The sequence below is a fragment of the Hyaena hyaena genome, unplaced genomic scaffold (genome assembly GCF_003009895.1).
Source record: "Hyaena hyaena isolate Hyena2069 unplaced genomic scaffold, ASM300989v1 scaffold_730, whole genome shotgun sequence".
Lineage (NCBI taxonomy): Eukaryota > Metazoa > Chordata > Mammalia > Carnivora > Hyaenidae > Hyaena > Hyaena hyaena.
The window spans coordinates 89,819-106,001 of record NW_024081363.1 but is presented as its reverse complement, the minus strand read 5'-3'; the positions used below and the strand labels follow the sequence as shown (position 1 = coordinate 106,001).

The following is a 16,183-nucleotide window of genomic DNA, read 5'->3' as shown; positions in this document are numbered from 1 at the left end:
ACACACACACACACATCACAAAAAAATAGTTTACTACATGCAATATAAGAATGGGTGATGATTCTGGGGCAAAATGAGCATCGAAGAAAGGATCTATAAGACAAAGTTCTTGGAAAAAGAGGAAAAGAGAGTCAACAGGAAGGTTGTTAGCATGAGTGATTGCAAGGTGAAACCAGACCACCAAAAGTAAAGGATTCTTATATTTAGAGGTATGAGTGGAGATGTATGCTGGAAAGGGGCAGTGAATAGAAGAGCTTGATGCCTGAAGAAACAGGAAAACCATGCTATAGAAGTAAGGTATGGTGTACACAAGGAATGAACTTGACATATCCAGAGAAACACAAGCAGACAAAATCATCCTGGGGCAACAAAATAAATGTTGGCAAAGACAGAAAATCTTCCAAAGGCGTTGAGTGCTAGACAAGATATTACCTCTGGAATGTTGGGTCAATATTTATCTTGCATTTCTTAAACAGACACACCTGTGAGCTGGGAGCAACGCTACCTCTAGAGACTCGTTTCTGTTTCTAGGGGAAATATGTTGTTGGTGAGATGTGGTTCTTTCCATTCAAAACATACATAAGGGTGGAGCTAAACCATCATTCTTCCTTTTTCCTACCTTCTCTTTGGTGTCAAAGCTATCAGGCCATTATGAAATAAAGAGTGCTATCCTTAAAAGAGCACTGAACTTAAAAATGTTCCAAGTTCGAGTTCCAGCTCTCCTACCCACTAGCTTTTATCCACAGTTTTTTAATCCTTGAGTCTCAAAGTTCTTATTTAAACATAAGAATAATATCTACTTTGCAGGATTGTAAAAAGGATGAATGAGATTGTGTGAAAGAACTTCTAAAATGTAGAAACACTATTTAACTGAATGTTATTTAACTTAGATCAGAACATCATTTGTAGTATATTCAATAATATTTTTTTGAGCATCCACTTTGCACCAATCACTATTCTAGGGAATCATTTAATACTGACACATGGATCAGAATGCCTGCACTAATTAAGCCTCTAATCACTAAATCTACTCCTTCCCACAGCCACTGTAACTTTACTGCCATCACTTCTCCACCAACCCAAGACCTGGCCATGCCTGACCAGCTCAAAGGTGAACACCGGACCAAGCTGGGCCACTCATTTTCCCTTCCCAAGTAACTAAAATAAGACGTAATGAAACTGAGTCAGGTGGTAAACATACAGGTTTATGTATGTATGACAAAAAGAAGAGAAGCAGACTTTTAATTACAGTTGTCTGTATTTTATGGGAAATTTGCTACTTCCATTTATGGAAGTATATGTATATGGGGGAGACTAGACTGAAGACCATGAACTGCTGTCACTCAAAGCCATAGACCTGTCTGGTTCTCACACTTTGTGACAGCTAACAGTTAAGCTTTTCCTTGAGTCCTGTGATAATCTGAACCTTAAAACACCTTTTGACTGGAGCTGACTTGGGTCATTTCCCTAAATACTTAAATAGCACCCCCCCTCCAAACTTCATGTCCACCCAGAACTCAGAATGTGACCTTATTTGGAAATAGAATCTTTGCAAATGTAATTAGTTAATACAGATAAGGATGGCCTAACTCTAAGACTGATGTCCTTAAGAGAAGAGGAACCTGAAACCAACATAACATTGTGTGCCAATTGTATACACACACACACACACACACACACACATAAATATATTACTGTAGTACAGAGTTTACTTTTAAAATTTGTGATTTCCAGGGCGCCTGGATGGCTCAGTCGGTTAAGCGTCCGACTTTGGCTCAGGTCATGATCTCACGGTTCATAGGTTTGACCCCTGTGTTGGGCTCTGTGCTGACAGCTCAGAGCCTGGAGCCCATTTCAGATTCTGTGTCTCCCTCTCTCTCTCTGCCCCTCTCCCACTCATGCTCTGTCTCTCTCTGTCTCAAAAATAAACTATAAAAAACTTTTTTTAATTTGTAATCCCCCCCCCCAAAAAAAAGAAAAGAAACAAAAAAGAAGAGGTAAAGACACAGAAAGACACACCCGAAGACAGCCGTGTGAAGATGAAGGCAGAAATAAGAGTTACGTTGCCATAAGCCAGGGAAAACACCCAGGGCCACCAGAACCTGGCAAGGGATTCTTCCCCAGAAATTCCCCAGAAGGAACATGGCTCTGCCAACTCCTTGGTTTCAGACTTTTAGTCTCCAGTACTGTGAGAGAATACATTTCCATTGTTTTAAGCCACTCAGTTTGTGGTACTTTGTTGCAGTAACCCCAGGAAGTTAATGCAGGTGCATTTTCGTTTCTTGCAACCAAACATTTATGACTAAGACGCATTTGTGACAATAGATCATATCTGAAAAGTCTAAACCAATGATTCTCCAAGTAAGATCCACAGCCCACTGGTGGGCCTCAATGATCTTCCTGATGGTTCATAAATGTTACAAACCATATTTGTTGTTGCTTCAGTTCTCATGTGAAAATAACTTGCAATTTTCGAGGCTTTTATTTTTATATACAACTAAAGTTTACCTACTAGGAATCAACCAAGTAAGATAATGAGGGGTTACTAGTGTTTAGAATTTGCTAAGTTAAAAGTATCACATTATTTAAGCTCACCAAGAATGGTTTTTCATCACTTATGTGTGCAACATTGTAAAACTCCTCCTGGTGCATACTTGAATATAACTGAAATACTTTTGGAAGAAGAGCATAAATATTAGTATCAATCCCAGGCAATTGTGGGTTTTAAGAGCTATCATTCCACATCTTAATTATGAACTATCTTTGCTTGGCTTAATATCAGTTAAGTTTGTTGTAAGCTATTTGAATAACTCAACTGTGTGTAGTGTTAACTACTTTAATACATGAATTTCAACTTTTTCTATAATGGCTTCAAAATAATATACAAGTTCAGGTTCAATTTTGTCATTATTTATCTATTACTGAAGTCATCAATTTATAATTCCTCTGAAGTTTGCTTATATGCTATGGAAATGTATTAGGTATAAATTTGTTCTGTTTAAATAACTGACAACATACTATCAAGGCAAGTGATAAAATTATTCATATTTTGAAAAATTCATAGGGCAGTATTTTGCAATATACAATCATGTGAATGAAAACCAAAATGGGAGGCATCACGATCCCAGACTTTAGCCTCTACTACAAAACTGTCATCATCAAGACAGTATGGTATTGGCACAAAAACAGACATGTAGACCAATGGAATAGAATAGAGAACTCAGAATTGGACCCACAAATGTAGGGCCAACTAATCTTTGATAAAGCAGGAAAGAGTATCCAATGGAAAAAAGACAGCCTCTTTAACAGATGGTGCTGGGAAAACTGGACAGTAACATGCAGAAGAATGAAACTAGATCACTGTCTCACACCATACACAAAAATAAACTCAAAATGGATTAAGGACCTGAATGTGAGACAGGAAACCACCAAAACCCTAGATCTAGGAGAAAGCAGGAAAAAACCTCCTTGACCTCAACCGCAGCAATTTCTTACTTGACACATCCTCAAAGTCGAGGGAATCAAGAGCAAAAATGAACTATTGGGACCTCATCAAGATAAAAAGCTTCTGCACGGCAAAGGAAATAATCAATAAAACTAATAGGCAACCGACAGAATGGGAAAAGATAGTTGCAAATGACATATCAGATAAAGCACTAGTATCCAAAATCTATAAGGAACTCACCAAACTCCACACCCGAAAACAAATAATCCAGTGAAGAAATGGGCAGAAGACACGAACAGACACTTCTCCAAAGACGACATCCAGATGGCCAAGAGACACATGAAACAGGGCTCAGCATCCCTCCTCATCAGGGAAATACAAATCAAAACCACACTGAGATACCTCCTTATGCTGGTCAGAATGGCTAAAATGAATAAATCAGAAGACTCTAGATGCTGGCGAGGGTGTGGAGAAACAGGCACCCTCCTACACTGTTGGTGGGGATGTAAACTGGTGCAGCCCCTCTGGAAAACAGTGTGGAGATTCCTCAAAAAATTAACAATAGAACTCCCCTACGACCCAGCAATAGCACTGCTAGGAATTTACCAAGGGATACAGGACTGCTGATGCATAGGGGACATGTACCCCATGTTCATAGCAGCACTTTCAACAATAGCCAAAACATGGAAAGAGCCTAAATGTCCATCAACTGAGGAATGGATCAAGAAGATGTGGTTTATCTATTCGATGGAATACTACATGGCAATGAGAAAGAATGAAATCTGGCCATGTGTAGCAACATGGATGGAACTCGAGGGTGTTACGCTGAGTGAAATAAGTCAGTCAGAGAAAGACAGATACCATATGTTTTCACTTATAAGTGGAACAGGAGAAAATTAACAGAAGACCATGAGGGAGGAGAAGGGGAAAAAATAGTTGGGAAGAGGGAGGGAGGCAAAACCATGAGAGCCTCTTGAATATTGAGAACAAACTGAGGGCTGATGGGGGTGGGGGAGAGGGGAAGGGGGGTGATGGGCATGAAGGAGGGCACTGTGGGGATGAGCACTGGGTGTTATATGGAAACCAACTTGACAATAAACTATAAAAGAAAAATAAAATAAAATAATGTGAATGATATTTCTCCCTTAAAAGCAAATAAATAAACAATTTCTACCATTCCTCTTCAGTTCTTTGTTGTCATTGAGTTAGTTTTTCACTACCAAAAAACAAACAAAGAAACAAGAAAACAAGTTTTGAGGGATGAAAGTTATTTGGAGCAATAGGTCTTTTGCCCCTTCTATGGTCTTTGGCCAAAAGTGTGAGAGCCAATTGCCTGGACTTAATGTTTAGGATTCACACCAAGGTTTTGAATCAGAAAACCCATCAGAAGTGACAGCGACCATTTGATAAAGCTCCAAGGCTGCAAAAATTATATTTGAATGTGAAATGCAGACTCTCCCAGATACCATCCCGATTCTGTTACTTGAAACAGTCAGTAGTTTGAAAAGGAAAGAAAGAAGTACCAAAACAAGATCATAAAATGGGTGTGTATTTGAAATGCTTACATAACATGTTCACCGCAGATTAACAAAATATAATGTGATGATACCATTCATAAGAAAATGACAGGATTTCTTTTTTTAAATTTTTTAAATGTTTATTTATTTTTGAGAGAGAGAGAGACAGAGTGCAAGTGTGGGTGGGGCAGAGAGAGGAGACACAGAATCTGAAGCAGGCTACAGGCTCCGAGACGTCAGCACAGAGCCCGACATGGGACTCTAACTCATGAACTGTGAGATCATGACCTGAACCAAAGTCTGACACTTAACCGACTGAGCCACCCAGGCAGCCTGAAAATTACAGGATTTCTTAAAAATATTGATGTATTTGAACACTTAGTCCAGTAATGGGACACCCATCTAAAGTTATTTGATGTTCTTCTGCCTTGGGTTAGGTTCCCAAAAGTGAACTCTGGGATAGAAATTTGAGTGCACATATAGGACTTACTAAGGAAGGGCTTTCCAGAGAAAGCTGTTAGGGAATGAGGAAGGACAGGAAAAGGGAAAAGCCAAGCAGGCACGTGCTTTCACGGGATGTGCGGGCTAGTCTGACTGCACAGCGAGCTCTGGAGTTTAATCAGGATGCACAAGAGGGCTGGGATTTCCTACTCTTGCACCAGTGCTCGTGGCAGGGAAGGGGAGAAGGAGACCCACAGGCATCTCTGGCTCCTGGTGACTCACAGCAGCTCCCCTTACCTGAGGCTGTCCTCAGAAACAAAAGTCAGTCGTTCTGCAGGCGGTTAGGAGCAAACACACAGAAGCCAGCAGAGGGCCATGCAGAAATGACTCCAGGGATCTGAGAGGGTCTGGGTAGAGCTGGCAATGTCTCGCACGATAGCTGTGTTTGCCATCCTTTGATCGTGTCAGCGTATCTCCAGAGATGATAACAAACATTATGTTTGGGGCCCTTCAAACATGAAGGTGGCTTCATAAAGTTCATCCAGCTGACCCCTCCTGGTCCTGGCATGATAGGACCTAGGATATCCTAGGATAACCAAGAGGATCCTCCCACCACATTCAGTGTAAGTGTCAACGGTGAAAGCAGTTTTACCCCCAAATGTTTTTTGAATTAAATTTTTTATTTTGGAAAAATTGCAGATTCACATGCAGTTGCAAGAAACAATACAGGCAGACCTCCTTTAAGCTTTATCCAGTTTCCACCAATAATAACATCTTTCCCAAAACTATAGTACATTATCACAATCATGATATCCACACTGAAACAGTCAAAATCAAAACAATCACATCATACAACGATTCCTCATGTTGCCCTTTTATAACCGTATCCACTTTCCTCCCTCCCACTTGCTCCCTCCTTAACACCTAATTTATTCTTCATTTCCATAATTTTATCCTTTCAAGAATGTTACATAAATACAGTCCTAAGGACTACAGTATTGTAACCTTTTGGGGTTAGCTTTTTTTTTTTTTTTTTTTTTTTTTGCTCTGCATAATTCTCTGGAGATTTAGCCAGTTGTATGCAACAGCAGGTCATTCCATTTGGTTGCTGAGTAGTGTTCCATGGTATGTCTGTACTACAATTTGTTTATCCACTCACCTGGAAGGAATATCTGCGATTTTACCAGTTTTAGGTCATTACAAACAAAGCTACTATAAACATTCCTGTCCAAGTTTTTGTATAAACGTAGTTTTCATTTCTCTGTGATCCAAGCCCAGCGGTAGAATTACTGGGTTGAATGTTAGCTGCATGTTTAGTTTCTTAAATAAACTACCGAGCTGCTTTCCAGAGTGGCTGTACTGTTTTACATTTCCACCGGGAATGGATGTGACTGACTTTCTCCTCAATGAGCCAGCATTTGGTATTTGGTATTTGTCAATATTTTTCACTTTCTGTTCAGATATGTGTATACTAAAATCTAATTGTGATTTTAATTTGCATTTCCTTACTTGCTAATGATTCTTTTTAAGTTTACTTATTGAAGAGTGAGCGTGTGTGTGTGTGTGTGTGTGTGTGTGTGTACATGCACAAAGGGCAGAGAGAAAGGAAGAGAGAATCCCAGGCAAGCTCTTCCAGGCTGTCGGCACACAGCCTGACACAGAACTTGATCTCACAAACCATGAGGTCATGACTCGACTGGCTAATGATTTTGAACACATTTCATGTGCTTGCTTGCCATCTATATATCTTCAGTGAATTGTCTTTTCATGGTTTTTGTCCACTTTTAATTAGGTTTTTTTACTGTTGGGTTTTGAGGGCTTTTTAAAAATATATTCTAGATACTAGCCTTCTGTCGGATAAGTGGTTTACAAATATTTTTTCCCAGTCTATATTGCTTGCCCTTCATCCTCTTTACAGAGTCTTTCAAAGAATAAAGATTTATTATTTTGATGAAATACAATGTACTAATTTTTCCTTTAATGGATCATATCAAGTCTAAAAACTCTGCCTGGCTCTGTATCCTAAAGATTTTTTTCCTGTGTGTTTCTTTCCTAAAAGTCTCACAGTTTTATATTTTATGTTTAAATCCATAATCCATTTGAGTTTATGTTTATGTGAAGTGTGACATTTGTTCTCCTGCCTACAGACGTCCAATTACTTTAATCACATTTGTTGAAAAGGCTATCCTTCTTCCATTAAATATAGTGTTCCCAGCCTCCTCCCTGTGGGGTCACCAGGGCTGTGAGAGACCCTCCACTGGAGGCCACACCTCCAGCAGCCCTTCCACAACTGTCTCCAGATTCTGTTACTACGCTTTCCCCTTAACCAGTCACTGGCCCCAGGGCACCTCTTCCTCCCCTGTGGTTGCCCCATACTCCACCCACACCTTTGTAAATAGTCGTTTTATTAAACTTTCCTCAAATTACCCAATTTAAGTGAGCCATCTGTTTCCAGTCAGGATCAGGATCCTGCCTATGATAAATTTTCCAAATCCCAAATATCAGACATAATAAATACTGTCAATTGTCACAAAGAAATAATCATTTATTTTTTTTTGAAAAGTTGTTTACAGGTATTTATAGGCAAATGGATTTCCACTCTAAAAGAGATGAAGATAAATGCGTGTCATTAAAATAGCATGCAATCCAACATTTCTTCTGCTGTGTCATTCTGGCTTAACTGTGTCTGTGGTACTTGGTAAGTGCAGTATTTTCTTATCTAACTACTATAACATTACGGTCAAACACTGATTTTCCATGTACTGGTGCCTCATGTACCGGTGCCCATGTACTGCTCACATCACTTGTACTCTTTGCATCTATTTGTATCAGGAAGTTTTTTTTGTGATCCAGTTAACACTCTTTTCAAACAGATAGAGACCACAACCCTGCTCAGTCTCTGAAAGGTGACTGGATCCACCCATAAATTTCTATGATCTACACTCATGCTGATCCACCTTTTTGAGGATGGATAATCAAGAACCAAGGTATATATAAAACAGATGAAAGAGACATTATTTTCTAGTTGTATAAAAAGAAACAAACCTACCTAAACAATCAGTGGCAGTAGAAGTAGAATAAAATCATAAACCTTTACAGAAAAAATAGTAGAGTTCAGTGCGCTTGATTTCTGATGATTTCTGCCCAAAAAATTTTCTCATATTTTATTTAAAATTTAGCAAATATACCACAATTACAAAGGTTAAGTTGTATCTACAGAGCCAAAATGAAGTGAGGTTAAGGCAACTGTCTGGGTTACTCAGGATAAAACAAAAACAAAAACAAAAAAACATCCCAAAGCAATGGCCAAACCAAACCATTATATGCAAAGACGACTAAAAGACTGCAGCAGGTTTCTGCTAGTCCAGACAACCAAATCCAATTCTACCATCACCCTGACAGCACTCCAAAGGTTCAATGTCTTTGACTAAAAGGCTTGGGGTCTTCACTACCTAAATACAGATTTCATTTGTGCCATTGGTTCCTGGAATACGGATGTAGGCTAAAGGGAAGAGCTCAAGTTGCCATTTCAATTATACAAACTAATTGTCAACACTAACCCCTAGTAAATGGAAAATTTACTTTTTATAGACTCATATTATGTTAGAGCTGAGATAAATCTCTGTATCCACCTAGCTCAACTCCCTTATTTCACAGACAAGAAAATGGGAGTCTGGACAGGTTCAGCAGCTTGCTCATGGTCACATCGAGAAAACCGTCAGCGCTTTTCTCTACAAAACACTTAATTACACCATTAGTTTACCAGTGTACTTACATGTGGCAAACCCTTCCAACTGCTTCGTTCAATATGTTTTCTCCCTTCTGCATTTTGTCTGATCATATCTAAAAAAGACGCTAAGGATACATGTAGATTCAGTCATAGCCAATGAAGAGGATATTTCTCCATACTTTCAAACAGAGTCAATACGTTAACAAGAATGAAACCAACTGGGATATTGAATATGAAGAACACTGGTTTATCTGCTGTGTTTTAAATTCATGCACTCATAAGCTTCCGTTGTGGGAGGGAGAGGAGAAGGAAAGAGGAAGAAATACAATGAAATCAGACATGACTGATAGATTTGGGTTTTTCAGCTTGCTCTGTGGTGCATACAAAGAGTCCAACTAGCAAAGAGTGAGAAATACTAGGCCAAAGAATTTAGGCCCCAACCCTTAGCTAGTAAGTGGGACAGGCCCAGACCAATGCTTTCAGTGGCCCTTGATTTGATTCCACTGTTAAAGACACGGTCCAACTTCAAGGTGAAATTTATTTTAACATTGTAGTGAAAGTGCTACTAAACATAAAATGTGATAAAGTCAATAACTATCAAGCGAATTGCTTCTTATTTTTGTAACAAGGAAAAACTTTTTTTTTTTGGCAAATAGTTCTATAGTTATAGAATATGAAGATACTTAGAACTAATCTCCCCGATATGAAAATGTCCCCAAATTATCAAGTTGAAAGGCACATACCACTGCCCCAGCAGATCATCTAAGGAGTCTCTAGCATGGGAAATTTTAATTGTGCTTTTAGCTTGCTATCGATGCAATATGGCCTTAAAAAGTGACATCCGTGCATATGTATAATTTCTTTCCAGATGGACCAATCCTTTTCCCCTTTCTGATTTTCACTTTCTGAAGATCAATCTGTATTAGTTCTTTGTCATATAAAGGACATAGTCCATGATGCTCTTAAGAAAATGTACTTCACAGCTTGTGCTCTATTTTATCTATCAACCAAGTTTGGATTATCTTTGTATCCTAACACAAAACGAACTTTCTTGAACTATCAGTGTGATGGCACTTCCACATTGTCATTTGTTGGACTGCAAAAGTCCTGGATTATTATCTTTTCTCACTGGCTGTTTAAGGCTTACTTCACTTCCAGAAGAGATGATTGGCAAACTATTATCCATGTGGTATCTGATGAGGTGGCCAACATTATCAAACACGTGATCCTTGGTCCTTACCTTGAAAAGGAAGCACAAAGTATTTAGGTTAAATGATAACAGTTCCCCTAAAAGATGTAGACAAATCAGGAGGAAAAACAGACATATACCAGAATGAGATACTTGGCTGAATGGAAAAAAAAAAAAAAAAGAAAAGAAAAAGAAGAAGAAGAAAAAAAGAGAAAGTATTTTCAACTCTATATCCCTTAGTAAACAATTTTCTCATTTCTCATTATCTTTTTAAAGCAATTTTCTGTCCTAGTTAGAAAAATGGTAAACATTTGTCACACAGTTCAAATTTACAACAAACCTGTTTGCCACATTACTGTTTGATATATTCTATTATGTCACCATTCCTATAAATATTTAACTGTATAACCAAGCATAAATCCCAGGATTACAATTTTAACCCAGCAAGCAGACTGCTTCCAAAATATCTTGTATGTGTAGGAAGCAGGCCATTCTGGAGAAGTCCTGTCTCTCCGTGGAGGCTGAACACAAACTCTGTCTCCTTGAAGAAGCCTCCTCAGACCTTCCTAATAAGCATTCATGTCTCGTTCCTGCATTCTTCACGGTAGCTGGTTCATAAATATTTGCTACACGGAACTTCTCATCTGCAGGCCAGAGCGACTGAGTTTCCCAATGCCTGCCTTCTCCTGAGGACCTTCCTCCTCAGTATTACTGCATCCTCACCCTGTGCATGGGCAGAAGATAGTACTCTCCATCATGACTCCATGGGCCATAATACAGTCCTGTTTGGATGGTGGCTGGGAACTGCCAAGGAGTGGGAAGACATGAGGTGAGAGAACACCTTGTTACAGGCTTCTGCTACCTCTCTACAAGGGATTTTTAAATTTCTGTTTAGATATTGATTTTCAGCACATTAAAAAAATACACACTAATTGGAATAACTGACCTCATTGGAATACGACTATGAACTAGATAATGATAATGTATCAATTTCTTGATTTTGGTCCCTGTACTATGTCTATGTAAGAAAATATTCCTATTTGTAGAAAATATACACTCAAGGATTAGAGATAAAGGGCACAATGTTTCCAATTTACTTATCAAATGGCTCCAAGACTTGGAAACATTTTTCTATCCTTCATCTCAACCCCAACCCATGTCAAATGGGTGGATTAGTTCTGCCAGTCTGTGTTGTTAATTCCATTTCACTCTGCTCTCCTCTCTGTGTTTCTCCTGCCTCCATTCTGCTTCAGGTTTTCACTAGTTTTTACCTAAAATCCCCTAATTACATTCTTCTATAATCAATCCTGCATATAAATGTCAAATTAATTTTCCAGTGCAGGGTTGAGGTGCGTGGGTGGTTCAGTCAGTTAAGCTCTTGGTTTCAGCTGAGGTTATGATCTCATGATTCATGAGTTTGAGCCCCACATTGGGCTCTGTGCTGATAGTGTAGAGCATGCTTGGGATCCTCTCTCTCTCCTTCTCTCTGCCCCTCCTGCATGTGCTCTCACAAAATAAAGAAATTTAAAAAAAACTTCCAGTTCAGGGATTATAAACTATTTTTCACTCTCTAGCCCAACATACCAGGAGCTGTTTTAGTTTGCTGCAGGGTAAGGCAGAACGTGCCCAACAGAGAGTTTTTAAGTATTTTTGAATTAAATATGGGGCACTCTCCTATAAAAATTTAGTTTTGTAGTTTCTTTGGTAAAATTAAATCTGGCTACACTGGGCCCTTCGTCGAAACTGCAGCAATTGACTGAGGCTGAGTGTGACTGTCCCCCGTAAACAGGACATGTGTTTCCCAGTTTATCACAGCCCACCACACTCTATGCTCATTCCACTATTTGCCCAGCTTTACACACTTATGATACTGGGTAGGCCTGCAAACATTTGCTGTTGTGACCCCAATCACAAGGTGCACAGGCATGCACACACACTGTGTGTGTGAGTGTGTGTGTGTGTGTGTGTGTGTTAGAGAGAGAGAGAGAGAGAGAGAGAGATAACAAAGCCATAACATGAGATCTACCCCATGAACACATTTTTTTTTCAATTTCCTTATTGTTTTATTTATTTTTGAGACAGAGATACAGCTCATGAGCAGGGGAGGAGCAGAGAGAGAGAGAGAGGGAGACAGAATCTGAAGTAGGCTCCAGGCTCTGAGCTGTCAGCACAGAGCCCAAAGCTGGGCTTGAACTCACAAACGGTGAAATCATGACCTGAGCCAAAGTTGGACACTTAACTACCCAGGTGCCTCAATCCAATCCCATGAACAAAATTTTAGGTGTCCAATATAGTATAGTTAACTCTAGGCACAATGTTGCACAGCACATCACTAGAACTTTTTCATCTTACATGACTGAAATGTACACACATTAAACAACAACAACCCGTTTCCTCCTCCCCACTAGCTCCTAGCAACTGCCATATTCTCCTTTATAAGAGTTTTTACTACCTTAGATAGTCATGTATATCATGTTTGTATCATGTGACAGACTCTGTAGTCTTCTGTACAGCTGGATAGTATTCTGTTCTATCACATTCTCTTAATCCATTAGTCCATCAAGAGACATTTAACTTGTTTCCACTTCTTGGCTATTGTGAATAATGTTGCAGTGAACATTGGGGTACAAATGTCTCCTTAAGATCCTGATTTCAATTCTTTTGGGATAAATACCCATCCAATAAATATGGATCATATGGGAGTTCTATTTTAATTTTTTGAGGAAACTCCATACTGTTTTCTACAGCAGCCATTTTACACCATTTTACATTCCCACCAACAGGGCACAAAGGTTACAATTTCTGTACACCCTCACCAAGACTTACTATTTTTTGTTTGTTTTGTTTAATGTTTATTTATTTTATTTTTCAAAGTTTACTTATTTATTTATTTAGAGAGAGAGAAAGAGTGTGTGAGTGCATGAGTGGGGGAGGGGCAAAAAGAGAGGGAGAGAGAGAATCCCGAGCGGATTCCACACAGAGCCTGATGCAGGGCTCCATCTCATGAACCGTGAGATCCTGACCTGAGCCCAAATCAAGAGTTGGACACTTAACCCACTGAACCACTGGGTGCTCCTGTTTGTTTTTTATTACGGCCATCCTGATAGGTATGAGGTGATACCTTACTATGAATTTGATTTGCATTTCCCCGATGATTATTGTTGTTGAGCATCTTTTCAAATACCTCTCGGCCATTTGTATGTCTTCGTTGGAGACATAACTATTCAAGTCATCTGTCCATTTTTTAACCAGATTATTTGTCTTTTTGCTACTGAGTTAAAAATTTCCTTATGTACTTTGAAAATTAACCCCTTATCAGATACATGGTTTGCACATATTTTCTCCCATTCTAATTATCCTTTACTCTGTTGATTGTTTGCTATGCAGAATTTTTTTTAGTTTTTGTAGTCTCACTTGGCTATTTTTGCATTTGTTTGTGTTTTTTGGTGTTATAGCCAAGAAATCATTGCCAAGAACAAAACCATGAAGTTTTTCCTTATGTTTTTTCCTTGGACTTTTATAGTTTCAAATATTACATATAAGTCTTTAATCTTTTTTTGAGATAATTTTTCTGTGTGGTATAAGATAAGGGTCCAACTTTATTCTTCTGCATGTGGATATTGTTTTCCCCAAACCATTTGTTGAAAGAGTATTCTTTCCCCATTGTGAATTCTTGGCAACTTTTGCAAAGATAATTTGATCACATATGCATAGGTTTATCTCTGGGCTCCCTATTCTGTTCCATTGGTCTATATGTCTGTCTTTATTCCAGTACCATATTGGTTTGATTACTCTGGCTTTGAAATCAGTAAGTGTAATGTCTCCAGCTTTGTTCTTCTTTCTCAAGATTATTTTGGCTATTTAGCGTCCTCTGCGGTTCTGAGTGAATATTAAGATTGTATTGCTATTTCTGTAAAAACTGCTATTAGAATTTTGATGGAGATTGCATTGAATCTGTAGATTACTTTGGGTAATAATGACACTTTAACAACATTAAATCTTCTTATCCGTGAACATGAGATGTCTTTCCATTGTGTCTTCTTTAATTTTTCTCAGCAATGTTTTATAGTTTTCACTGTATAAGTCTTTCGCGTTCTTGGTTATGTTTATTCTTAATGGTATTGAAATGAGATTGTTTTGATGGTATTGTAAATGAGATTTTCTTAATTTCCTTTTCAGAGTGTTCATTATTATTATTTACAAATGCAACTAATGTTTGTATATTCGTTTTCTATTCTGCAACGTTGCTGAACTTGTTGATTGCTCCTATCCGGGTTTTTTTGTGGAATGTTTAAGATTTTCTACATAGAAGATTCTCTCACCTGTGAAGCAATTATTTTACTTCTTCCTTTCAAATTTGGATGCCTTTTATTTCTTTTTTTTCCCTAATTTCTCTGGCTAGTACTTACAGTACTATGTTGGTGGTAGTACTTGACCAATAAAAGTGGTAAAAGGAAAAGATTTCTGTTTTGTATGTGGGGTATGATATTAGCTGTGTCTTTTTCTGATTTTGGAACATTGGTAAGGTAGGCTTTATAAAATGAGTTTGTAAGCATTTTTCCCCTTCAATTTTTTGGGGTAAAGGTTAATAAGCATTGGCATTAATTCTTCTTTAAATGTTTGAAAGAATTTACCAGTAATACCATCTAGTCCTGGGTGCTTTTTTTTAATGGACAGTTTTTGATTAGTGATTCAGTCTCCTTACTAGTAATTCATATGTTCAGATTTTCTATTTCTTCATGAATCAATCTCGGTAGGTTGTATGTTTTTAGGAATTTATCCCGTGGGCGCCTGGGTGGCTCAGTCGGTTGAGCATCCGACTTCAGCTCAGGTCATGATCTCACAGTCCGTGGGTTCGAGCCCCGTGTCGGGCTCCGTGCTGACTGCAAGCTCAGAGCCTGGAGCCTGTTTCAGATTCTGTGTCTCCCTCTCTATCTGACCCTCCCCTGCTCACAATGTCTCTCTCTCTCTCAGAAATTTAAAAAAAAAAAAAAAAAAAGGAATTTATCCCTTTTTTCTGGGTTATCCAATTTGTTGGATAATTGTTCTTAATCATCTCTTATAATCATGTAATCTCTACGGCATCAGTTGTAATGTCTCATCTTTCATTTCTAATTTTATTTATTTGAGCCTTCTCTCGTTTTCTTAGCCAGCCTAGCTAAAAGTTTGTTTGTTTGTTTATCTTTTCAAAACACCAACTTGTAATTTTGTGGGTTTTCCCTACTATTTTTCTACTCCCTTTCATTTATTTCTGCTCTAATCTGAATTATTTCCTTTCTTCTGCTACTTTTGGGTTTAGTTTGTTCCTTTTACAGTTCCTTGAGGTATACACATAGATTGTTTATTAGAGAGCTTTTATTTTTTCAGTGTAGGCATTTATCACCATCAACTTCCTTCCTATTGCTTTCACTGCATCTCATAGTTCTAGTGTGTTTTTCATTTCCATTTGTTTACAAATATTTTCTAATTTCCCTTTAATTTCTTCCTTGACACTGGGTGTTCAAGAGTGTGTTGTTTAATTCTGCATATTTGTGAATTTTCCAGTTCTCTTTCTGCCATTAACTTCTAGTTTCATTCCAGTGTGATCAGAAAAGATACTTGGTATAATTTCATTCTTCTTAAATTTCCTAAGGCTTGTGTTGTGACCTATCATGTGATCCATCCTGGTATGTGTGATCTTTTATTTGTGATCTAACAGGTGAATGCTCTGAGTATGCTTGAAAAGAACGTGTATTCCACTGCAGTTGGGAGAAATGTTCTGCATATGTCAGGTTAGGTCCATTTTGTCTACAGTGCTGTTCAAGTCCTTCTGACTGGAGGTTCTATCTATTGTTAAAAGTGGTGCCTTGAAATCTCCCACT

The 16,183-nt window shown here is 38.3% G+C and overlaps 1 protein-coding gene across 1 annotated transcript in view; it reads right to left on the bottom strand.

Moving 5' to 3' along the window:
* Positions 1-10,204: 10,204 nt before the first annotated feature.
* Positions 10,205-16,183, bottom strand: part of SHC4 (SHC adaptor protein 4) — a gene marked incomplete at its 5' end in the record, with an annotated part of 83,868 nt that continues 77,889 nt past the window's right edge. The window contains one exon of the mRNA XM_039218056.1: positions 10,205-10,373. Coding sequence (XP_039073987.1) covers positions 10,218-10,373 — 156 coding nt within the window. The remainder of the gene's footprint in view (positions 10,374-16,183) is intronic.